Genomic DNA, 27699 nt, shown 5'->3' with positions numbered 1-27699 from the left:
TTCTCTCTCTTATATAATAAAACGTCTGGGAAACGCAGAGGCTCTACTGTCTGACTCAATGGCATAGAGTGATTGCGTGTATAGCTGTGTGCTGAAATGACATATGTGATATTAACAACTATAATAATAGTTATTATTTCTCAATAAATAAGAAAAGCAATACTAGAGTTTTGTTATTTATCTATAATATTAATGAGACACACCAAGTGACAAAGTGAACTTTGCTTACTGTTGGTTCAACTATGACCTCAGTCATAGCCTTGTATAGAAAACACATACCCCAGGAAACAGAAGCTGAGTGTAGAAATGCATTTTTCTATATACAAACTTGAAAATACCATTATATTGTGTTTAGTATCCCCCTACCTTATACTTTAATTTACAAAAGACTTACTGCATTGCCATTGGGCATTGGGCGTGCAAGTGAATTAGAAAAAAAGCCAATTAAAATTTTGATGCATCTTAGGCAGTTAATGATTATTCTCTTTAGTTATCATTACTTACTTTGGAGCATTCAAATTAATGATTGCATAGATCTCAAGGACAGATAGGATTTCTAAAACTTTTTGTCAACATAAAAGGCTCTTTCAAATCTGACTAAGGCAAGGATTCCAGAGTATACACCACTATTTATTGTTTATACCAGGCATTTTGCCAAAAAGAAATGAGGTGGCTTTTAGTGAAGAAATAGACTAAATTAAACCATTAAAACTGGGGTTAAAAGATCAAACAAAAGATGACAATAAGCAAGTTTAAACACTTTGTTCCTTAGATTATATTTATTCAATCTTTTGTAGTAAATCTGTGGAAAGGTTTACTTCCATTAGCCTGCTTTCGGTAAAACAGCACTGATATCCTAAAAGCAAACTACACATGATGTTATAATTGACTAAAAATATTTAATAAAATATTTAGTAAAGTGAAACTCACGCTCCATAAACATTCATTTTCTCATCAGTAAAATGGCATAATCGAAGTGACCATTTGATAATCTTACAGAAAGCATATTAATGTTCTCATAAATGTAAATGTTTTTAGTAACAAAATTTTTACATAATTAATATGAGCTCCTAAATAAAATGTTTAGATAAGACACTTTAGATTAACTCTTCAAATTCATTTAGTTGTGTTAATATTTGATATTCTGAAGGAAGGTACATATACTCTGTATCTGTTAAAAACTAACATTCTCTGAATACATACTCTGTCAGGCTATTCATATACAATTCTCATAACATCATTTCAGATATTCTTCCTAATATTTTTTATTATACAGGTGAGAAAATAAAATCTCAAAAATATTGATATCTGTTTCAAGATCAAAAACAGGATTTCAAGAGACTGAAGTGTGAACATAAATAGGTTCGAGCACAGCTCATTAATTGTATTTATTTGCATTTTTCAACTATAGCATTTTTGGAGTGATGAATCAGAAGACTTAAGCCAGGCAACCATAAAATCAGATAAATTTATTGAATTATTTCATTGAGTCATTTTACTAAATATAAATTAAAATGTCACAAAGGTTAAAGGGTATAAGAAAAGTGGTCACATTTATATCAGGGTCCACTTAAAAATCTCATGTATATGACCTATTTTCTGTTAAAACGTGACGTACATCTGAAGGATATTGTGCCATCAAATAATCATGTAAAAAGGGGACTTTTCCTTCATAGACGTTCAAGTTTGATGTTATAAAGTTATTTAAAAGATACTGAACCCATACAGAAAAATAATTAAATTTATCAGCATAAAAATATATATAATTAAGTTTACAGTCACCCAGTTTGTTTTCAGAAATACTAAAGGCTTTTCAGTTGTATTTTTAAATGGTATTTTTAGAGAAAAAAATCACAAGTGTCACATATATATAGCAGGACAGATAGAAGAACTAAAATGTATAGAATATAGACCCTTGCCACAGCCACTGCCTACATTTTTGTGGTAATTAAAAAAAAAACATAAACTAATCAGCAACCTCATTTCATTCATTTTAAGGTAATGTTTTCTAACTATAACAGTCAAATTATATCTGAGATGTGATTATTTAAAAAAATGAAAATATATAAAACAGTTCATTGCCATAATATATTTATTAGAATACTAGCGTTAACTCTTTATTGCATCCATTTATCTTGCCATATAAATTTTCTATATTCTCTATTACTATATTTTAAGAATACAATTTATTCATAATAATATATGACTCTGTAACATACACTTTGCGAAGTGCTTTATTAAAATGAGCACCAATAAGCCTACCACTAAACAAGGATGCTGCCCACATTTTGTTTCATTTGTATCCCATCCTCTCCTTGCTCTGACTTCACCCTACCAGTAACAAGCACCTCCATGTTGTGGTCATTTTTAACTTTTTTCAAAATTATACTTTAATCATACATGAACATGTATGAATCATACATGAACATCCCTAAGCAACATCACGTTTAATTATGTTAATTTGTAAGATTTATAAAATATATATCATCCCATTTAGTTTTCTGGGACATGCTTTTTTGGCTCAACCTTATGTTTCTAAGAGTTATCCATGCTGTGGCATATTGCTGTAGTTCATTTTCACTCATTTTAACTCAATTGTATGCATTTGTCACACTTGTATAATAAATATCGTACCCTTTTTAAATTTTTGAATTCAGAGGATATATGTGCAGGGTCATTACATGGGTATATTGCTTGCTGCTGAGCTTTGGGATACATATAATCCCATCACCGAGGTGTTGAGTATAGTACTTATAGGTAGTTTTTCAGCCTATATTCCCACCCTCCTTCCCCTATCTAGTAGTTCCCAGTATCTATTGTTACCATCTGTATGTCTGTGCGTATTCAGTGTTTAACTCTTCCTTACAAGTGAGAATATATGGTATTTGGTTTTCTGTTCTTGCATTAATTTGCTTAGGATAATGGCCTCCAACTGCATCCAGGTGGCTGCAAAGAACATGATTTCATTCTTTCTTATGGCTGCACAGTACTTTAGGGTGGATATGTATCACAATTCCTTTAACCACATAACTGTTGATGCATGCTTAGGTTGGTTCCATGACTTTGCTATTGGGAATAGTACTGCAGTGAACACACATGTGCAGGTATCATTTTTATAGAATGACTTTTTATAGAATTTTCGTTTGAGTGGATATGCAGTTGTGGAATTACTGGGTTGAATGGTAGTTCTACATTTAGTTCATTGAGAAATCTCCATGTGGTTTTCCATAGAGGTTGAACTAATTTACATTCTCATGAAAAATATATGTGCTCCCTTTTCTTCGCATTCACACCAACATCTGTTTTTTTTTTGTTTTTTTTTTTGACTTTTTTGAGACAGAGTCTCACTCTGTCACCCAGGCTGGAGTGCAGTGGTGCCACATTGGCTTACTGCAGCCTCCGCCTCCTGGGTTCAAACAGTTCTCCTGCCTCAGCCTCCCAAGTAGCTGGGACTGCAGACATGCACCACCATGCTTTGCTAATTTTTTTTTTTTGAGATGGAGGCTTGCTCTGTCACCCAGACTGGAGTGCAGTGGCGTGATGTCGGCTCACTGCAACCTCTGCCTCTGGGTTCAAGCGATTCTCCTGCCTCAGCCTCCCGAATAGCTGGGAATACAGGCATGTGCCACACACCTAGCTAATTTTTGTATTTTTAGTAGAGATGGGGTTTCACCAGGTTGGCCAAGCTGGTCTTGAACTCCTGGCCTCAAGTGATCCATCCACCTCAGCTTCACAAAGTTCTAGGATTACAGGCATGAGCCACTGTGCCCAGTTGTTTTTTGACTTTTTAAAAATGGCAATTCTGACTGGTGTAAGATGTTATTTCATTGTGGTTTTAATTTGCATTTCTCTGATGACTGGTGATGTTAAGCATTTTTTCATGTGTTTGTTGGCTGCTTGTACTTCTTATTTACCACATCCACTAACATTCTGGTTTTTCTAGCCACTTTCTCTCCAATTAAAGGCTCAATATGCTTTTGATATGCCTTCAAAGTTATTGCAAACAAAAAATATATTGTGTTACTAACTGAATTCAATCTGATTTCTAGACCATGGAATCTGTTTCCTCAATCCCCATTGGCTACTTAGGCAGGGCAACATATTTTATGTTTTTGTTATAGCAATATAACACAAATAGCTATTCTACACATATTTTTCAAATAAGCATGAGCAGCAAAAAAAGGAAAGGAAAATAATTCTAGAATTAACACTATCTTATTTACAAATTATTAAATATTCTACATTAAAAATAAGATATTACTAAGAATGCAGAACAAACCCATGAGTAATCTCTGAGACAGTCAATTGAAACCAAATTGGTTATTATGTATTTATCCTTTATCATACAGACAAATCTTTCTAAAAAGTATTGTTGAGCACGCTTTTGGCTAATATTTATAGCAGCACTGATTGGCTCAATGCACTTGTGAGCCAGAGGGACATGTGAGTTCTTTACCAGAAGAAATACATTTTTCTGTCTCTGTTAGACTACAGTATAAAAATTAATATGTATTCAATAAGAAAATATTCAGTGAAATATTTTTTACTCCTATCTTCCTTCAACAAATATAAACAATCCATGGACACAATGTTTTGATAGAGGCATTGTGTGCAGATCGCTGCTCTAGGGATCTCGCTCCTTCTTACCTTCCTGTTCCTCAGTCTCTACTGTTTGCTATCCTTTCTGTGACCCTCATCTCTAGCCAGACCTTGAACTCTGCTTTGTGAGTTTTTCATCTCTGCTATGTCCTTTGGATTTTACCAAACATGTAACTAGTCTCTCCAAGCTCTCCTCCATCAGCTTCCCACCTTCCAAAAAGAAGCTATTATAAACAAACCTTCCTCTGTTATTTTCAGGTTTTCTTCTCTTGTCTTTGGATGATAAGAGAATATTAAAATAAGCAAGATATTGCATTAAATGATGAGTACCTACTATCCTCTTGATTAATTCATAATTGATGCTCAATAAAATACTTGCTGATTATAAGTTTAAAAGGAATATTTTATTATGAAACAGATTTAACAAATTAATTTGCTTCTTAATTTTGAGGTCAATAATGAAAATAAAATGTTGAAAATGATTATATCAATTTACAGTTGAAGTGCTAATGTTATAAAATGAATCCCACTATTATCATATCAATGTCTTGTTATTCTAGAAAAAAACCTTATTTAGGTTAAAATACGTAAGTATTTTCAAAATATGTTTTGAGAGAAACCTAGCAGGATTAATATCCAGAATAAATAAAAATCGTGGGGGAAAATTTTTCACATAAAATCTTCATTTTTATTTTTCAACACCAACCTAACTATATTCCTATCATATCTTCCACATCCAATTTAAAAATTAAATTTTAATTATAGTATTAACCTTATTTTTATACCTTCTAATTGCTCTTACTATTCTCTATTATTTGACATTGTGCAAGTTCACACAGCTAATATTGTACTTACTGTGTATTGTATCAAAGCCTGTTGATTAAATATATCCAGCTTTACTGTGTATCAACAAATTTTAATTTGCTACATATTGTCTCTTCTGCTTAATCACATCTAAATTTGTGTTTTAATAAAAGCAGAAATTTGATATTTTTCTACAAGATTTCAGAATAACTAAATGTGTCAGTCAGGTGCATGTTACATAAAACAATGACTTTAAATTTCCATCATGGTAAAACGTCTATAGTTGTTTGAAATTAAAATGTGTTTCTTTATCAAAAAAAATATAAAAAGTAAATATATAACTAATTAATATGACCAGCTCTTGGTGTTGAATAGGCTGAATAGACTATGAATCTTTTTGGTTAGGAGCAGCTATATTTGTCTTTGTATGTCTGATACTTAACATAATACTATTATGATATAAATATTCTGTAATATTTGCCTAATGAGTGGATCAGAAATGACTACTAGTTTAAATAAAATAGCATTTTTAGATTACTAATTAGTCCAGATTAAACTAAATGTTTTCTTGGTATGATTAATTGGAGTAATTTATTGTTCCCATCTGATTTACTACTGCATCAAATTGTTAGGTAAATTTTTCATATTTCAGTTCTCGTGGTTAACTTTGATGTTTTCTATGAACAATTTCTAACATGAAATTCCAAAGTTTCCATCAAATTCCAAGTAAAATATTTTCATTCATAATACTGACAGTATATATTGACAGTTAATGTGCAACCAGATTCTAGTATGTTTACCCTTTAACAAATACTGTACTGACTTAAACACTATAGTTTTATGATAGGTATTGAGACCTAATAGAGTATCTTATCTATATTTCTAGCACCTAATTTCATAATAGCTACGTGGAAATTCTTTTCTTTAGTTTAATATATTAACTTAATAAAACAATTTAATTCAATATATACAAATAACAATATTTTAACAAAATGTTTTGCTTTTTCTGATCAAGCATTGATATACTTTTCTTACAGCATACAAGAAAGGACAAGCATAAATAATGTTGTGTTTAACTTTATGAGAAAGTAGCATGACCCTGTATCTGCCCATTACCACCTTCTATAAATGCTTTATTTTTTCGCTTGTGTTTACAAGGATGCAACTTGAAGCCACTAAATTTTTTATCTAGTTGTTTTCTGGAAGTTTATATTTGATAGAATGCAGAAAAATGGTTTTCGTGATGGGGCAACTATTTGGAACTACGAATTAGAGACAATGTTGGCTGGTTTTCTGACGTGTAGAGATTGTGTGTTTTCTAACCAAGAAACAGAAGGAGGAAAGACAGTTCCTCTCTGCCAACTTTTTGGTATTCTCTATATCTGATAACATAACATTCATGGGACACTAATTGCCATGTTCGGGTCAATTCTATTGTTCTTCTCATGAAAATCCCTTCTAGAATCTGGTCACACATTTACTTTCAACAAATATTTTATTTGGATGTTTCAGAAGCTCTCTTTGTGTTTTGTTTGTTTGTTTGGTTGGGTTTTTTTTGGGACAGAGTCTCGCTGTGTTGCCTGGACTGGTGTGCAGTGGCACAGTCTTGACTCACTGCAACCTCTGCCTCCTGGGTTCAAGCAATTCTCTCCTGGTGTGTTAGCTTCCTGAGTAGCTGGGACTACAGGCATGTGCCACCTCAACCAGTTAATTTTTTGTATTTTAGTAGAGATGTGGTTTCACCATGTTGCCCAGGCTGTTCTATTATTATTATTATTATTATTATTATTATACTTTAAGTTCTAGGGTACATGTGCACAATATGCAGGTTTGTTACATATGTATACATGTGCCATGTTGGTGTGCTGCACCCATTAACTCGTCATTTACATTAGGTATATCTCCTAATGTTATCCCTCCCCTCTCCCCCAACCCCACCACAGGCCCCAGTGTGTGATGTCCCCCTTCCTGTGTCCATGTGTTCTCATTGTTCAATTCCCACCTATGAGTGAGAACATGCAATGTTTGGTTTTTTGTCCTTGCGATAGTTTGCTGAGAATGATGGTTTCCACCTTCATCCATGTCCCTACAAAGGACGTGAACTTATCCTTTTTTATGGCTGCATAGTATTCCATGGTGTATATGTGCCACATTTTCTTAATCCAGTCTATTATTGTTGGACATTTGGGTAGGTTCCAGGTCTTTGCTATTGTGAATAGTGCCGCAATAAACATACATGTGCCTGTGTCTTTATAGCAGCATGATTTATAATCCTTTGGGTATATACCCAGTAATGGGATGGCTGGGTCAAATGGTATTTCTAGTTCTAGATATCTGAGGAATTGCCACAATCTGAGACCAAAATGCAATCACACTAGAACTCAGGCTGGTCTTGAACTCCTAAGCTTAGGCAATTCGCCCACCTGGGCCTTGCAAAGTGCGAGGATTAAAGGCGTGAGCTAACATGCTGGCCCTAGTTTTCTACTATTCTATTTTAAACTGACATATTTTCCAATCCACTAAATCGGCCTATTGCTAAATTTTTAACTTTATTTTATATAATTCTTTCTGCTCTACCTTTAGATAGCTAATATTTTAAAACAGTATTATTTTTTATGTTAATGTTCTTTGATGGGAAAACATTTTGTTCTTCTAATACTTAATTCTAAATGTCTGTCTTTTCTTCACCTTCATATTATATGTAAATTGTGGTGGCAATAGTGTTAAATTAGTAGAAAGAACATGAATTTTGGAGTCAGAAAAAAAACCTCTTTTGAATTATAGTTCTTCCACTAAACAAACAGGATTGAGCAAACCACTTAACCTTTCTACATAACAGGGTGATTACAGTCAACAATAATTTATTGTGCATTTAAAAATAACTATAAGAGTATAATTGGGACGTTTGTAACAGAAAGAAATGATAAAGGCTTGGGGTGATGAATGTCCCATTTACCATGATGTGATTATGGCTTATTATATGCCTGTTTCAAAATACATCATGTACCCCATAAATATATGCACCTGCTATGTACCCATTAAAATAAAATGAAAATAAAAATAAACTGTATGGAAAATAAGGATATAAAACATGGCTATTTTTACAGTGTTTTGTGGATTAAATGTGTAAAACATTAACTCAGTACATGACACCCACATGATGTTTTACATAATCATTAGTGAGGATACTCTTGAAATCTTGGCTTCTCTGACTCCGCATTACTATTTATGATGTTATGATTCTGTTCCTGATTTTCTCCTTCCGCAAGTCTGTAATTAGGATTGTCCTTTATTAAGGTGAATGTCAGTCACGCTGTAACTTATTTTTTTTCACAGTCAAATAGCTTAAAATGATAGTCAATATGGGCTACTATAGTTCCTCTTTTCCTATTTCTATTAATAAGCAATAACTTAGATTTGTCACCTCACTGAAGCTACTCAGAACAAGGTGATTTTCTAATTGTCAGATCCATAGATTAATTTTAAGCATTCACATTAACTTCTTACATCAGAATAATTTGGATACACTCATTAAAAATTTAGCAAAACTAATTGAGAGTCCTCGCAGAACAGCAAAAAGAAAGTGGCCTAATTTCTGACTTTTCCATTTGCTGACAATGTGGCCTTTAACGAGAAATTTATATTCTCATAGGCCTTTGTTTTCTTCATTTTCAAAATGGAATAATATAAATAAAGTCATGTATAGACATATATGTTATAGGAGATAATGAGATAATGTATGTTGAATGTTTGATTCATAGTAGAAACTTAATAACTGGTAGCATTTAACATTATTTCATTAGTTAAAATAATTATGCTGATTTAACATAAAAACAGACAAACTATTATTTCATTAACATAAATAATTTACTTTTAAAAGCATCCTTGAATTTCCTTTTCAAGATAGTTTCATGTTCCTAATTAGCTAAAATTAAATTAAGTGAATCATATACATTTGGCAATATAATTCTTAATGTAATACATGGTAACAAGAAGACATATCTAATGGCTCAGAGAGTACAGTGAGTTCTGATGTAAAACAGTATTTAGAATTCATTTAAGACTACCTAGATATAAATCCGGTTTCAATGGAGATAGAATATCATTTATGGAAATATATTTTTTACTCAAGAAAAATAACACTTAAACCGTAATCTGATTTTATCATCAGTAAGGTAGTACTCAGTTAACTGTAACTAAATGTAAAGTATTTATCTATCAATTTTATTTCTTATATGTATTTTTCTTCCTACATCTTTGGTGAGAAAAATGAGAAAATTATTTTCTACCCATAAATAGCCACCTTCTTTAATTTCTGTTTCAAGCTATGACTAGGAAAACAAATGAAAGAATTTAATAAAGGGAACTTGTTATAAAAGAAGTGAAGAGATGAAAGTGGGTAAAGGAAAAGAAGTGATTCAGGAGTTATTTACCAAAGAAAGAAAATATGGCTAGAGAGTGAGACCGAGAGATTGGGCTTTCCAGAATACAAAACAAACTGACTTCTGTGTGTGCCATGTACCATGCACTACTGTGGCACATAGTGGATATGGGAATGGGGGAGGACCATCAGCAGATGATCACCCTATAGATGGGGAATCATATGGTCACTGCTGAACCACAAAGAGAGGGCTGCTGCCACCAAAGCAGGGATCCTCAAAGCAATACAGTCACTTCCACAGTTGCTGCCAGAAGCAAATGAAGAGAAAGGAAGAGAGAAAGGAGAAATAATAGCTTCTCTCCACTCCTCAATTTCTAATCTCCAAATTCAGGTTTTGGACATATGTCTGAGATGTGGATTAGATATCCAAGTGGGCACGTAAAATAGGAATCATATATATATATTTATATATATAAATATATATGTATACTTAAAGGTCAGGTAAGAGGTTATCTGAAGATAAAAATGTTTCACCTATGAGAGTATAGATGTTATAATGTTCAGAACTATATTACATAGTATAAATAGTAAAATTTTGTCTCTACCCATGTGCATATAACATAGCTAGAGTGAAGGTGTGTCATGGTTGCAATGATTTAACATTGGAACATCACAAAGATAATGTGTTTAGAAGGAATTTAAAATGGGACTCTAAAACAAAATGCCTGCTGGAACAGTTTGTTTGGTTGGTTGATAGGTTACAAAAATTTAGCAAATTTTTTTTTCATCTTCTCCCTACTTTCCCATCGCTCCACCTTCTTTTCCTTCTCTGTTTTCATATTTTTAACATATTAGTTCATTATTTATTAGGTTGGTGCAAAAGTAATTGAGGTTTTCACCTTTAAAAAATAATGGCAAATCCTCAATTACTTTTGCATCAACCTAATAATATTACCTCCAACGTAACTTGCTAAAATTTTCTGGCAACTGTTAATATAACTACTATGTTTAACAGCATGCCATCTCATATGTTACCTCAAAAATTACATTTTTGTCTCATTCACAAGCATATTTCAAATTCTCCAAAAAATAAGTGATACTTTTGTGTGTAAATTGTCTATTATTTTTTGTTCCCAAAGACTAATAAAAATAATTGATAATGCTTCTGCATATAATTGTCCAATTTACATTTACAAACAATTTTCTCTTCATAATATTTAGTTTCCAAATATGCACATCAGTACATAGTTTAAGAATATGCTTCTGTTTTATGTATATTTTTGTTGATCTAATGATAAAAAATATATTATTGAATTTTCTTAAATTTTTATCATTTACAAAATAGTATTGGAATATTTTGAATATAAATTAGTTTATGCACTTATGAACATGACTGTTTAATATTATGCTTGCCAATATTCTCTCTTTCAGAAATTCAATAACTTATAAATTTTTTATTTTACATTCTTGTCATCTAACTACACACCATATAAGAATAAACTATTTCTATCATTCTTCTATTCCATCAAAATTGTACCCAAATTTCAGAGTTATATGGGTCCCCTAAAGAAAGAAATAATAATTACAAAGTAAACTGTAAACATTCTTTTAAACTAGGCATTATTAATTCAATACCTGGGACACATTAACAGTTATAAAATATGGTAAAATGCTAATTCCTAAACCTAGTGGATATTGGCTTAAAAACATTATGCAATTATTCTAATCTTGTCTGTGATGTGTAAATAGAACTTCTACTTAGAAGTAAGTAGAAGTAGAACCTTGAAAAATGAAAATCTATCAAGGAAGTTACTTTTATTGTTATTTTCACTATAAAATACTCATTGACATTTGTCTATTGATATTTATTTTACTTCCTTTAGTTTTTTTGTGTAGAATACACACCTAGTTCAAACAAAATTTATTCCCTCTCTCTGACTTTATTGATGTTTTCATATAACTTTGTGTACAGTCAATAGCATATTTCTCTATTAAACCTTTCAGTATCTGATACACTGGTGGCTACTCGTAGGGGAACAAGCATCTTGGGTTTCCAGGACAATGGTGGTTTCTTGTCTATTTCCATAGTGTAACTGAAAACGAGATGCTCTCAAAGGAATCCCAAATTAAAAAGACTATGTACTAGCCTTATCGAAAGTAGTCAGTATTTTTTATTTCTTCCATCTAGAATCCATAATACCTTAGCTTTCCTTCTTACATAGAAACTTTATTAGCTTTTCAAAGAAACATGCAATTTTCCAATAACTGTCCTTAAATGCAGTGTTAAAAAGAAAATTTTAATTCCCCCAATGAAGTCCTATCATAGTTATCATGAAAATGTTAAATGATTGAAATATTATGATGAGTTACTTTAATCTAATCACTGTTTTAATGCCATAATATTAGCTGACAGATAATGGGGAAAGTCACATGTATTATAGCAGACTTTTATGTTTAAAACAGATACATAATAGACAGCAAAACATTTATTGCAACTTCAAGTCATATTTCCATGGTTTTCAACAACTAAAATATATAGTTATTAGAGTTTACTAAAATATAATTAAATTGGCATTTCTCATATTAGTAAATCTCACATAAGTATCCCTAGAATGTTGAAAAATAGAACATTCAAATATATGAAGACATTATTATGTAATTATGTTTACTAGTATTTATTAACCTTAATTATTTTCAATATTGTGAAGTAGAAAATTTTATCATTTTATATTTATTATATAAATGGGTAATTTAAAAAATACTTCATATAGAGTAAAAGAGCTTATAACAGTATAAGTAATTTATTATTTAATTTTAACCATTTTTCCAATTTAAATGTTAGAATATGGCCTATGATTATTATTTTAAAATAGTGTAATAATTGACTGAATGGCTTTTCATGTGACAAGAAAATAATGATCATTTGAAAACACTAAATTAGTCCATAAATCATGTCTAAATTCATTAATTAGGTAAATGACCACATGTACGTTCCATGTCACTGCATTCTCATGTTAATATTTTCTTTATGATGTATTCCAATGAAGACAGATTATACTTTTATTTAACCTAAAATGATTAGAAATAATATTTTGAGGTGTTATGTTATTTACCAGTTGTATTGGGATATATGCATGCATACACACAAATAAATAATCATCTCAGAGGGCAGTGGTGACAATTTTATAAGAAAGTGTTATTGGGCACAATGGAAACAATTAATGGCTATATGTATCTTGTAAGAGTAATTGTTATATTCTCAGTCACTTGTCTCTAATAGCTTTGTAAATAAAATACTGACTTAAAAACAGAATCAAAACTTTTCTGAAAAGGTTCTCCACACTCCTAAATTTTACAATGTCTAGATGAAACTATAGTAGTTTCTTTATCAAAACATCTTTAATCATCACCATCATAAGGCTTTATTCAAAATCTCCAATTGCAGTGCTCTTTGTATTTTATGTAAGATGTATCTCTTCTTAATATATTTTTTAAAAATATTTAAGTCAACAAAACTGGTAATGGAATAGATCCTCAGAAACGTTCTATAATTATTTCAGATTAAAGAAATTATGATTCATCCTTACCATGGAACATATCACAAAGATTATTTATTATTTATTGGCATAGATTGTATGCGCAAACCCTCTAATGACTGGAGGAAATTGACAAAGAAAATAGCACATTATAATATATACATTTTAAATGCATAAAAAATAATAAAAGTTGTGTAAATTTCATGTTTTGCTAAAACCGAGAGTGGGTGCTAATTAATATTACCTTTCTGGGAAATAGAAGGAGCCATAAATTTTGAGTTAAATTCTTATTGTTGTGGACTGGATAAGTGGACCAAACAAAAAATTGTCAATATGGGAAATGCAAAGCATGCATTTGTAGAATCGTGTTTTTTGTTTTGTTTCAGTTTTTCCTTAATGAATATAGAGTACTTGTAAAGAAATACAGTAAAATTCACATGATAAAGTGTGTGCAATACTTTCTGATAGATATCTTTGAAATGCACCAAAAAAAGGTGGCAGGGTTTATGGGAGGAAGTCAGTTGACTCAATCTCAGTAATTGTGAGTTACTAAAGACACAGATGTATTTCTCTCTCTCTCTCTTTCTCTGTCTGTCTTCTAATTGAGAATCTTCATCAATGCTCTCACCTCTCTCTCGGTCATAATTTTTTTAAATTGACGTTAAATAAATAACTTGTGATGAGTCTTTACTAATTCTACATCCAAAAAGATCAAAAGTCGTAGCAATGATAAACTTAGCAGAAAAAATAAACAACCTAGTAGAACACAATAGCATATACTTGAAGAAATACTACATTTATCCCAAATACTCCAAGTTTGTTATAGCTATCAATAATGTAGTGCGTCAAGAAGAAAACTCTGAGTGGTGTGTGAAAGAATTCTCTAATTCTCAGATCTGTCATCTTTCTCAAGAGTAGCTAGTTTGCTAAACGCTTGGCATTGTTCTAAGTGATGTGCTTGTAATAACTTATTTAAACTTGACAGGGACTTAAAGGGAAGGTACCATTTTCATCTACATTTTGCCACTGAGGAATCAGGAGAGGCAAGTAACCTGCCCAATGTCACACAACAGTAAATGGAATCACTGAGATTTACTCCAGGTAGTCCAGCTCCAGAGTTATCACTGAATGAGTTTTTTTATAATTAGATGAACCTTGGGTGGGTTCGTCATCAAAATAATTATGGTAAAAATCATATTCAGCATATGTCAGCAACTGTGGTAAGCTTTTACAAGCATTATGCCAATTAAATCTCCCAACATAACTATGGGATAATTCCTAGTATTTACCTCATCTTATCCCTAGTTTTTTGGAATAAAGTAGCTTGCCCAATATTACACTGCTAATAAGCAGCAGAATGAATTTTTTTTTCAATTGTATACTCGAAAATACAAGCTTATAGTCACTAGAGTCAACTGCTTCTTAGAAACCTTAGAAAAATATACTAATTAACATTTTCAGGAGTTTATACAAGGTGGGGAAACTGTAAAATATATTTAAATTGATTAATTGCTCTACATAATTTTCCTGTATTTCTAGTTTTCTCAATGATTCAAGATGGCCTTTGGAATTATAGTCATGTATAACCTTAAACGTCAGTTATTCAATGGAAAAAATAAGAAGGGGGACATTATAGAAGGTTTGAAGTATTTGTAGCATAAAGAGAACAAATTGGAAAGGTTGACTTTTGAAGAAAATTTTTAGTAGTGTATTTCATGGGTCTGGAGAAAATGTTGATCCTGAAGATCAAACTCTAAAGTCAATGGTAAAAACAAATTTTCTGGAAACATGGTATCTTTAAATATAGTGAGCTGAGAATATCTACATTTTTATCAATATCCATTTTTGAAGGAAGAAAAAGTTTTCTCTAGAAGATAGTGGTTTATATTTTTCTACTTTAAATATCAGCCATCATGTTTATTTATATAGAGGAAAAAATGCCAAAAGTTAGAATAATGAAAATTATGCATAGTTTTACACAAATAGTTAAGAATATACTGTCAATATCATCTTATCTAAGAATTATTTGCATATTACTGTAACTTGTGCTAGAAATCAAAGGAACACTTCCGTAACAAAAAGAGTGAAAATAATTTACCAGAAAATAACCTACTTTGAAATTATTTGGAGAGGAAAATTTCATTAATAGGCTGGTGGTCTTTTTGCATTTCTCAGTGCTCAGACCAAAAAAATGAAATATTTCAAGCAGGAATTCTTTTAATAATAAGAATTCTAGGTTTAAGGCTGGCTTTTGATGGTCAAAGATAGCCTTCACTAACTTTCAGGTAATCAAGAATTTGCAGAATTGCAGGAAAATACCAGTGATAAGCTCAGTTGTTTGCAAAATCAAATGCTTGTTTTTAATAAGAATTCTGTTAAGTCAATGCATAAACCTCACCTCTAAAACTTTCTGAAGTCCCTGTACCTACCTGCCATGACATCAACTTTTATTCACATTCGAAATCTTATGGAAGTGCCTCACTGACAAATATTTACATGTATACCCAGCACATGTTCCCAACATGGTGAATTTGCCTTTCTCACACGTTTCTTTCTGGAATTTTATATTTGATAGAAGCTTCAGGTCATTTGCTCTCAACAAATGATACAATTATTCAAATGTTGCCACAGCCATATTTTCCTTTAATATTACTGCCAGTGACATCTTGACATAACCATGAATTATTGTGCTGTGCTTCATGTACTCCAATATCAATAGGATATGCATGATTTATTTTAACAGAACAGCCATTACTTTAAATATCAGCTTGTTCCTGTGGTTTTCTTGTTCATTGTGACATTAAATAGGCTAATAGTTTGTTTCAGCAGAGAATTCTCTGTATATCCTTGGATCATTTTTAAGGACTGTTGAACTAGAGAAAAATTATAAGATAATTCATATCCAGAAGTCTTACTGTGAGTAATGTGAAATCACTGTGCTTATGCTGGTCGTATTATATAATATATCTTAGCATTAGCAGTACAGGGTGCAGCAAAAAGGGCAATGGAGTTTGAGTCATATCACTAAAGAAACTAATATTTAATGACAATTTGTTATCCAAAAAGTACACTAGACCATTTCACATGAATTACCTTACTTAACATTCACAAAATCCTGAGAGTTTGTAATAGTACCACTTTTATTTTTAAATAAATCTCTCTCTCTCCTCTTCCTATTTCTTTCTTCATCAGTTATTCTTTACTCCTCGTCCTCTCTCCTTTCCTCCTACTTCCCTTTCTCTCTTACCTCTTACATCCATGTCTATTTTGCTTCTATCTTATTATAAGCAGCAATATGCTAATAACCTCTTAATTTAAAACGATGCCTGTTACATCCATTCTTTAAATAACATTTTAATATTGTAATCAGCTGTTATACACATTACATTTAAATAAATATTTAGAGTCTTTTTTTTTTACATTCTTAGAGAATGTATATGTGTGGTCGTTCTTCTCAACTCTCCCAGAAAAAATAAAATCTTACAGTTAAAACCTAATAAACATAGTTAGATAGTGAGACAGGTATCATTCTTATCTATAAGAATGATGCTGATTCTTATATGCTTTAACAAGTCTGATGCTTTAAGAATTCCCATCGCATTAAGTTGAAATACAGTATGTTAATTCTCATTAATTACAAAATATTCTAAACGTACAATTTATTATTTAAAAAACATATTCATTGACATTTTAAATGGATTTCTTGCAATGTAAATTTCTATCACTTTTTCATTAATTACCAAATAATTACTTTAGTACTTTTCATATTAGTTATTGATAGAAAGTTGTAAGTTAATTGTTTAATTCTCCTTGTGACTAGTTATTCATTTCAGTATAAAATATCGTTATCATTTCTAAGTTTTTACAGAGGAAATATTTCAAGAATGTTTTCATCCAAAAGGGAATATGAGAAGAGACAGGATCACATGTTCTAAGTGCATGATTTTTCAAACAAAGAACAAAAGCCTCTGATGAGTTTCTTGTCTAGTAAAACATAAAATGCTAAGATGGGGTTGGAGGTGTATGTGGGAGTAGGGACAAGTAAGAATAGAGATTATCAATTAGAAACCATAAAATTTAAAATGAAAAAAAAAATACCAGCTAATACATTGCACCATTCTGTCAGATGAGAAAATGTACTGAAAAAATTGCCATAGGCAAGTCCTGGTCCATAACAAAATATTCACCAAATAACAGTTGAAATGTAAAAAAATAAATAGAGGAAAAGCTGTAGAATTTTCATGAAACTAAATGTATCAAAATGAAATGATTTTTCATTAGTATGAGTTTACATGCATTTTTGAAAGACAAATTTAGGGTGAGAGAACATAGTTATTGTCAAGATGTGACAAAATATTCACTAATAATCAGAATGAATACAGTTTAATACTTTATTGGTCAGTCTTAATTTTTGACATATTAAAAATATCTGCCTGAAATTTATATTGCAAGATTCCAGGATGTTCGTCTCATATATTTAAATGTTTACTAATCTTATTTAGTTTTCCCAGTCGGGAAATATCTTTGCTAACCACTGCAGTTTTTGCTATAAAGGTGTCACCAACTGGCGGGGCGCGGTGGCTCACGCCTGTAATCCCAGCACTTTGGGAGGCCGAGGCGGGCGGATCACCAGGTCAGGAGATCGAGACCATCCTGGCTAACACGGTGAAACCCCATCTCTACTGAAAAACAAAAACTTAGCTGGGCGTGGTGGCGGGTGCCTGTAGTCCCAGCTACTCAGGAGGCTGAGGCAGGAGAATGGGGTGAACCTGGGAGGTGGAGCTTGCAGTGATCGCGCCACTGCACTCCAGCCTGGGCAACAGAGCGAGACTCCGTCAAAAAAAAAAAAAAAAAGCTGTCACCAACTAGTCAGACAATGGCTCCCCATTGCCTTACTCACCTTTAATTCAATGACTTCATAATAATTCTTACCACCCACAACTACTTAAAGTTGTGATGTGGGTGAAATATGTTCTATTCATTCAAAATACTTGTTAAGAAACCTACATGGGCATTGTGCAAAAACCAAAATTGATTAAAATTTTATTCTGGCTTCATAGAAAAAAATCATTTCTCTTATGGGAAAGTCCTAGTGGATTGAAGTCTGAAGTTACTGTTTTTATCTTTGCTCCACTACCTGCCTACCACCTGCATGAATTTAAACAATTTACTTATCATTCCTGAGCTGTGATTTCTTCAACTGTGAGTCAAAGAAAATACCGCTGGACTGTGGTACAATTTTCAAAGAAACATAAAATGTCATTCACTATGCAATTTCATCGTGCATCAACGCAGAGGGAATATAACTGATAATGTAGTAACGAGCAATATATGAAAAAAACTAAATTTTACAAATATCAAAACCAGTACAAATAATTACATGGAAAAATAGCATACTTATCTATAAAATAGTATGCTTTTAAATTACCTAGAAAACATGTTAAGTCCAGGTGAAAACAATATATTTAAATACCATAAATTTATAGCTCACATTTTAAAGATACAAATCATATTAGCTTTACCTTAAAATAAGTTTTTGAACTATATAGTTGTTCCTAGAAAGATATGTCAAAAAAGTGTGCATGAGATATTTATCTTAAACTTTTGAGCTTAACATAGGGAAAACTTACTTTCTCTGAACAAGAGTCTCTACTTAAGCTGCAGAAATTTTCTTAATAACTTAATAACTTAATAAATTTATGTTCTTATGATGTTTCAAGAACACAATTCTTAGTGTGAGTAAGAAATTGTTAAGATGGCATCGATATTCTCCTACCATTTCAACTCATTAGATTAATAAGTACTTACTGAGAGACTCCTCCATGACATACATTGACAGAAGCACTGGTTTTAGACTCTGAGTCCCAAACACTGACATCTTTTTTTTTCCATAAGTATTGGGGTACAGGTGGTATTTGGTTACACGAGTAAGTTCTTTAGTGGTGATTTGTGAGATTTTGGTGCACCCATCACTTAAGCAGTATATACTGTACTATATCTGTGTTCTTTTATCCCGTGCCCACCTCCCTCTCTTTCCCCCAAGTCCCCAAAGTTCATTGTGTCATTCTTAAGCCTTTTGGTCCCCACAGCTTAGTTCCCACATATTGGTGAGACTACATGATGTTGGTTTTCCATTCCTGACTTACTTTGCTTAGAATAATAGTCTCCAGTCTCATCCAGGTCACTGCAAATGCTGTTAATTCATTCCTTTTTATGGCTGAGTAGTATTCCATCATATATATGATACATGTATATCGCAGTTTCTTTACCCACTTGTTGATTGATGGACATGTGGGTTGATTCCATGATTTTACAATTGTGAATTGTGCTGCTATAAACATGCATGTACAAGTATCTTTTCAAGTAATGACTGGATATCCTCTGGATAGGTACCCAGTGGTGGTATTGGTGGATCAAATGGCAGTTCTACTTTCAGTTCTTTAAGGAATCTCCACACTGTTTTTCATAGTAGTTATAATAGATTACATTCCCACCAGTAGTGTAGACGTGTTCCCTGATCACTGCATCCACACAAACATCTAAGGTTTTTTGATTTTTTGATTACGGCCATTCTTGCAGGAGTAAGGTGGTATTGCATTGTAGTTTTGATTTGCATTTCCCTGATCATTAGTGATGTTGAGTATTTTTTCACATGTTTGTTGCCATTTGTATATCTTCTTTTGAGAATTGTCTATTCATGCCCTTAGCCCACTTTTTGATGGGATTTTTTCTTTTTTTTCTTACTGATTTGAGTTGGTTAAAGATTCTGGATATTAGTCCTTTGTCAGATGTAAAGATTGTGAAGATTTTCTCACACTCTGTGGGTTGTCTGCTTACTCTGGTGAATGTTCCTTTTGCTGTGCAAAAGCTCTGTAGTTTATTTAGGTCCCAGCTATTTATATTTGTTTTTATTGCATTTGCTTTTGGGTTCTTGTTCATGAAATCCTTGCCTAAGCCAATCTCTGCAAGAGTTTTTCGAATGTTACCTTCTAGAATTTTTATAGTTTCAGATCTTAGATTTATGTCCTTAATCCATCTTGAGTTGATTTTTTATAAGGTGAAAGATGAGGATCCAGTTTCATTCTTCTACATATGGCTAGCCAATTATCTCAGCACCATTTGCTGAAAATAGTGTCCTTTCCCCACTTTATGTTTTTGTTTGCTTTGTCAAAGATCAGTTGGCTGTAAGTATTTGGGTTTATTTCTGGGTTCTCTAATCTGTTCCATTGGTCTATGTGCCCATTTTTATGTTAGCACCACACTCTTTTGGTGACTACGGCCTTATAGTGCAGTTTGAAATCAGGTAATGTGATGCCTCCAGATTTGTTCCTTTTGCTTAGTCTTGCTTTGGTTATGCAGGCTCTTTTTTGGTTCCATATGAATTTTAGAATTGTTTTTTTCTAATTCTGTGAAGAGTGATGTTGGTATTTTGATGGGGATTGCATTAAATTTGTAGATTGCTTTTGGCAGTATGGTCATTTTCAAAACATTGATTCTCCTCATCCATGTGCATGGTATGTTTCCATTTGTCCATGTCATCTATGATTTCTTTCAGCAGTATTTTATAGTTTTCCTTGTAGAGGTCTTTTGACTCCTAGCTTAGGTTTATTCCTAAGTATTTTAATTTTTTTTTGCAGCTATCATAAAAGGGTTTGAGTTCTTGATTTGATTCTCCACTTGGTCACTGTTGGTGTATAGAAGAGCTACTGATTTGTGTACATTAATCTTAGATCTTGTATATGGAAACTTTGCTGAATTCAGGTCCAGGAGCTTTCTGGAGGAGTCCTTAGGGTTTTCAAGGTAAACAATCATATCATCAGCAAACAGTTACAGTTTGGCTTCCTCTTTACTAATTTGAATGTCCTTTGTTTCTTTCTCTTGTCTGATTGCTTTGGCTAGGACTTCCAGTACTATGTCGAAGAGGAGTGGTGAGATTGGGCATCCTTGTCTTGTTCCAGTTCTCAGAGGGAATGCTTTCAACTTTTCCCCATTCAGTGTTATGTTGGCTATGGGTTTGTCATAGATGGCTTTTATTACATTAAGATATAAAGGAGAACCTATCAAATTAACAGCAGATTTCTCAGCAGAAACCCTACAAGCTAGAAGGAATTGGGGCCTATATTCAGCCTCCTCAAACAAAACAATTATCAGCCAAGAATTTTGTTTCCAGCGAAACTAAGCATCATATATGAAGAAAAGATACAGTCTTTTTCAGACAAACAAATGCTGAGAGAATTTGACATTACCAAGCCACCACTACAAGAACTGCTAAAAAGGAGCTGTAAATCTTGACAAATCCTGGAAACACATCAAACAGAACCTCTTTAAAGCATAAATCATACAGGACCTATAAAACAAAAATGCAAGTTAAAAAGCAAAAACAAACAAAAAACAAAGTACACAGGCAACAAAGTGCACGATGTATGCAAGGGTACCTCACATTTCAATACTAACATAGAATGTAAATGGCCTAAATGCTCCACTTAAAAGATACATAACTGCAGAATGAGTAAGAACTCACCAACCAACTATCTGCTGCCTTCAGGAGACTCACCTAACACATAAGGACTCACATAAACTAAAGGGGTGGAAAAAGACATTTCATACAAATGGACACCAAAAGCAAGCAGAGGTAGGTGTTCTTAGAGAAAACCAACTTTAAAGCAACAGCAGTTAAAAGAGACAAAGAGGAACATTATATGATGGTAAAAGGCCTTGTCCAACAGGAAAATATGACAATCCTAAACATACATGCACGTAACACTGGAGGTCCCAAATTTATAAAACAGATACCAATAGACTTAAGAAATGATATAGACAGCAACAAAATAATAGTGGGGGACTTCAACACTCCACCGACAGTACTAGACAGGTCAAGACAGAAACTCAACAAAGAAACAATGGATTTAAACTTTACCTTGGAACAAACTGACTTAATAGATAGATATACAGCACATTTTATCCAACAACCATAGAATACACATTCTATTAAACAATGCATGAAACTTTCTACAAGATAGACCAGTAGATAGACTACATGATAGGCCAAAAACGAGCCTCAATAAATAAAGAAAAAATTAAAATTATATCAAGCACTGTCTTAGACCACAGTGGAATAAAACTGGAAATCAACTCCAAAAGGAACCCTCAATACCATGCAAATACATGGAATTTAAATAATCTGCTCCTGAATGAGTACTGGGTCAAAAGCGCAATCAAGATGGAAATTTAAAAATTCTTCGAACTGAATGACAATAATGGTACGATGTATCAAAACCTCTGTGATACAGCAAAGGCATTGCTAAGAGGAAAGTTCATAGCCCTAAGTGCCTACATCAAAAAGACTGAAAGAGCACAAACTGACATTCTAAGGTCACACCTCAAGGAACTAGAGAAACAAGAACAAACCAAACCAAAGCCGGTAGAAGAAAGGAAATAACCAAGATCAGAGCAGAACCAAATGAAATTGAAACAAAAAAAAATTACAAAAGATAAATGAAACAAAAAGCTGGTCCTTCAAAAAGATAAAATGGATAGACCATTCACAAGATTAACCAAGAAAAGAGAAGAAATCCAAATAACCTCACTAAGAAATGAAACAGGAGATATTACAACTGACACAACCAAAATGCAAAAGATCGTTCAAGGCTACTGTGAACACCTCTACGCACATAAACTAGAAAAACTAGAAGAGACGGATAAATTCCTGGAAAAATACAACCCTCCTAGCTCAAATCAGGAAGAATTAGACACCCTGAATAGACCAATAACAAGTAGGAAGATTGAAATGGTAATTTTAAAATTAGCAATGAAAAAAAGTCCAAGACCAGACAGATTCACAGCACAATTCTACCAGACATTCAAAGAATTGGTACTAATCCTTTTGACACTATTCCACAAGACAGAGAAAGAAGGAACCCTCCCTAATTCATTCTATGAAGCCAGCATCATCCTAATACCAAAACCAGGAAAGGACATAACCAAAAAAGAAAACTACAGACTGATATCCTTGATGAACATGGGTGCTAAAATCATTAACAAAATACTAGCTAACCGAATCCAAAAACGTACCTAAAAGATAACCCACCATGATCAAGTGGGTTTGACACCAGAGATTCAGGGATGGTTTAACATACGTAAGTCAATAAATGTGATACACCACATAAATAGAATTAAAAACAAAAATCACGTGATCATCTCAACAGATGCAGAAAAAACATTGACATCTTGAAGCATAGTATCCGAAGGAGAAAAAGATGTTTAATAACTATGCACATAAATATGAAATTACAAAATGAAGTCTTATAAAGAAAAAACTAATTAGACTCATAACTGAGTTTATTTTTAAATCAATTATACAACGTATTACAAGAAGGAGTAAAACAAGTTACCTCAAATCCTCATAATGATACAGCTATTATATGAAAATAACTTTTAAAAAATACATTTTGTTCTCTCATTGATTAAAATTAAAAAAACGAAACAAATCTCCCATTACACAACATGCCACTACATGCTGATTATTTAAACATATATACAGAAACCCAGCTTTTGCTAAAAGTGAACAATTCTTCACAATGTTCTTCTCTATTACTTTGAGTAACTTAATGATAAAAGTGTTCTAAATATTGCTTCAAATATTAGATTATTTAATACAACTGAGTGAATACAAATTTGAAATTGTATACAAAATGATTTGGATGTTAATGTACACATTAATAGTTCAAATATTTATTGTTTCTATTTTATTAATGTCTCAAAGACAGTCAGATGCCAAACAGGGTGTTTAATTGATAATAGGAGGCAATAATACAGTTGTAGTCTTAGACCTGGCTCTTCTGTGAACTTGATCTAGTTGCCTAATTCTTCTCGGTCTCTTGTATCTTCTAATGTAAGGATGTAATTTCATATTATACTATATATATAATATCTCATACTACGTTATCGCTCTTCATGGAGAGATTTTTAGTCATAATTACATAAATATTGCCTTAATAGGTTCTGAATGTACTCATTTTATATAATATCAACAGCAGTCTTGGTAACTTAGTCACTAGGTTTCACAGGACTTCCATATTCAATTATAGAATAAATTAGTATTTATCTAGATATTTAAAAAATGTATATTCCAAAACCCAGAAAAGAATTGTATATCAGTTGTCCATTCCTGCTACAACAAATTGCCACAAACTTAGTGGCTTAAACAACACAAATGTATTATCTTGCAGTCTGGAGGGCTGAAGTCCAAAATGAGTTTAACTGGGCTGAAATCAAGGTGTTGGCTGGATAGCATTCCTTCTGGAAATTATAGGAGAAAATCTGTTTTATTTTTTTTTTAAATATGACTTTAATCCTTCTTAAAAACTCTTAGATAAAATGATTATGTCTCTAACAATTAATTCCATTTTGTTTTAGGTTAACAGGATTCCATCTGCCACCTCCAGTGACAAGTACCAAATCTGTGTTCTCACTACGTTTGACCAGTGATTTTGCAGTTAGTGCTCATGGATTTAAGGTATATTACGAAGGTAAGTGATGGTAGTGGCAAACAAACCACTGCCCTTAATGTAATCTAACAAAATTTTTCAAGTAGGAAAGAAGAATCAACATTTGAGACAACATCATGTTGTCTCAAATCTTGTCCTGAAATTTATCTTGTTATTAATCATTAATGTATAGTAAAATGCTATACTTAGTGGGTTTTATTATTTTATATCACTATGTGAGACCATTAAATTGCTACAGGGTTACGAATTAACAAAACGGAATTAAATGTGAGAGTAATAGGACTCTAGACCTGATTTGTGTGTCAGGCATCACAGACCCTACCCTAGAGTCCCTTGTGCTGTGCCAGTCTACCAGAAAGTAAACTAGTAATCTGTCTTCTCTGAAAGTTAGAGTCAAGAGAAAAAGTTCAGAAAGAGACAAGAGTTGACATCTACTCCTGAAACAGCCTTTCCAGGAATAAGATCAATAATCCCTTAAACCAGGAAGAGGACAACTAAATATTTCTCAAAACTGAATGTTGTGTTTTTTCTTTTTCCTAGAAGTTTGGTACAAACTCAGTTGGCATCAAAACCTGATGCCAAATGAATAGAGGACATTTATGATCTTTATTTATCACGCTTAGTTTGGATACTCATACATATCACTAGGAAAATATCGTTTGATAATGGGATGGTGCCCAGGCTCTACTCAGAGTGTTTAAAGGCACAGAATCTACATGTTTTGCTTTTTAAAAAATGTGCTAGCAAAAATAATTCTGATGGCAAAAATAATTTGTTCTTGAAGGTTTCAGATAGAAATCATGGACTTATCACTTCTTATCTATGTGATTTGACAATAAAATTTCCATCTAATTTAGGAAAGAGTCCTTTTCTTCCCCATAGGGATAGTGTATCAGATTTCAATTCATCTCCCCAGGACCATATTACAGAATTTATCACATCAGGTCTAACATTATCATAAAGAGATACATAAATACCATAGCAAGGGCAATTAATTTCTAAACCATATAATAATTAAAAATATAATGTGTTTAAAGAAAACAATCACATATTAAATAGAATTGTTTCAGTATAAATGTTAACATCTTGCATGTAGGGGAATGTCTTAAACTAAACACTAATTCTAGTACAGTATTTTTCACTAGAAAAAAAATCCTCTGGCTAATAATTTAGTAAAATGCTTTCTCTGTTTTATATCCTAAATAATGTCAGATAGCAGCAGTTTTGAACATTATTTTCTACCTAATACTTTTCTGAACTGTCTTTTGTGTAGCAAGGGAGGATAAATTCCAAGACTTAATTTCCTCCACGGTGATAGTAATAATCGTTGTTTTTCTAAGGAGCTCTCACAATAGTTGAATATTCTTTATCCTGGCAATTTAATTCATAGTTTAAAACACTATAACCACAAAGGTTTAATTTTAAGGTATAATTTTGGCAATACTGAAGAAGAAGTTAGTAATGCAATTATTTTGTGCTAAGCGATCTTAATAAAAAACCTGTATTCTGTTCATCAAAATATAAAGATATTTTTAGATTAGTTTAAGCTTTCAGGAAGTACTAAATATATTGAAAATGTACTTGTGAATTATGAGGTTGGCATGTTTTTTGGTTTGGCTGTCAGGTTTCATGAACTCATACTGAAAAATATTTTCATAGCTCCCAATTGTTTCTACATATACCACATTAAATTTCTGTCCATCTTTTTCACTTAAGGGAAAATAGATTCATATATTTTTGACATTTAAATGTATGTTTGGCATGTGCTGACTTAAAATATAGGATACTTGACATTCAGATAGTACTGAAGGATTGGTTATCATACTGCAAAATCTTCAGGTATTGATTCACAGTATCTTGTTCAATGCATATTAGTTTTCAATTTAACATCTTAAAATAATTTTAAAAAACTATCTCAGTTTTATAAGTTAAAAGTCCTGGTGTTCTTTGCTGATTTCTCTGTTTGGAGTCCCACAAGGCTAAAATAAAAATTTCAGTGGGCTGGGTTTGTATCCAAAGGTTTTGGGAAAAATCTACTTTCTGGCGTATTCTGGTTGTTAGCAAGATCCAGTTCTTCAAGTTTGTAGGACCATGATACCTGTTTCCTTCTGGCTGTCAGCTGGGGGCTGCCCATAGCTCCTAAGGCTTTCTCTCCTCTTCACGTAGAGGCCTCATACCTTAGAGCCAGCAACTGGTAAAAAGAATCCTCCTCACCTTGGAATCTTTGATTTCCCCTCTGATGCATCTGTCTGCTACTTTCTCCCTCCACACATCTTATACTCCAGGTGAAGAAATTTCTCAGCTTTTAAAGTCCGTGTGATTGGCTTGGGCCCATCTGGATAATGAATGCTAATCTCCGCATCATAAAGTCCTTAACCTTAATCATATCTTCAAAGGCTTTTTGGCCATGTAACATGATATATGTGTAAGTTCCAGAGATACATTTTTGGGGAGGTAGAGGGGCATTATTTGGCCTACAATTTCATGCTTAAGTCTATGTAACATGATACAGAGGGAGTAGCTGGTAGCATTTCTATATTTAACTGTAGCCAGTGATACTGCCAGGGCCAACTGGCATATTGTGAAGCTTGGAAATCTTATCTTGGAATTACAAAATCTGTCTCCCACTCCCCTGCATTTGGATCCAGTTTTTTTTCTGCAGTTACCTCAAATTACAACTCTTGCCCTGTGTATGATACAGTAAAATAGATCTACTAACCTGGACATCTTCTCAAGTATTATGCCTGTATTTTTAAATTTAATTTAATTTTTATATTTTTGAGACAGGAGTCTCACTGTGTTGCCCTGGCTTGTCCTAAACCCCGGGCTTCTAGCGATTTTCCTGCCTCTATCTCTCAAAGCACTGGGATTA

At 32.5% G+C, this 27699-nt stretch overlaps 1 protein-coding gene across 8 annotated transcripts in view; it reads left to right on the top strand.

The window, feature by feature from the left end:
- CSMD3 (CUB and Sushi multiple domains 3) overlaps positions 1-27699 on the top strand; it is a 1209558-nt gene that overhangs the window by 133790 nt on the left and 1048069 nt on the right. For all 8 annotated transcript variants that reach the window (XM_054656949.2, XM_016959787.4, XM_016959790.4 and 5 more), the window contains one exon: positions 24736-24848. In XM_054656949.2, the coding sequence (XP_054512924.1) occupies positions 24736-24848 (113 nt within the window). The remainder of the gene's footprint in view (positions 1-24735; positions 24849-27699) is intronic.

This window comes from Pan troglodytes, chromosome 7, assembly GCF_028858775.2.
Source record: "Pan troglodytes isolate AG18354 chromosome 7, NHGRI_mPanTro3-v2.0_pri, whole genome shotgun sequence".
NCBI lineage: Eukaryota > Metazoa > Chordata > Mammalia > Primates > Hominidae > Pan > Pan troglodytes.
The sequence above is the reverse complement of the archived record's forward strand: the minus strand, read 5'-3'. Positions and strand labels throughout refer to the sequence as shown.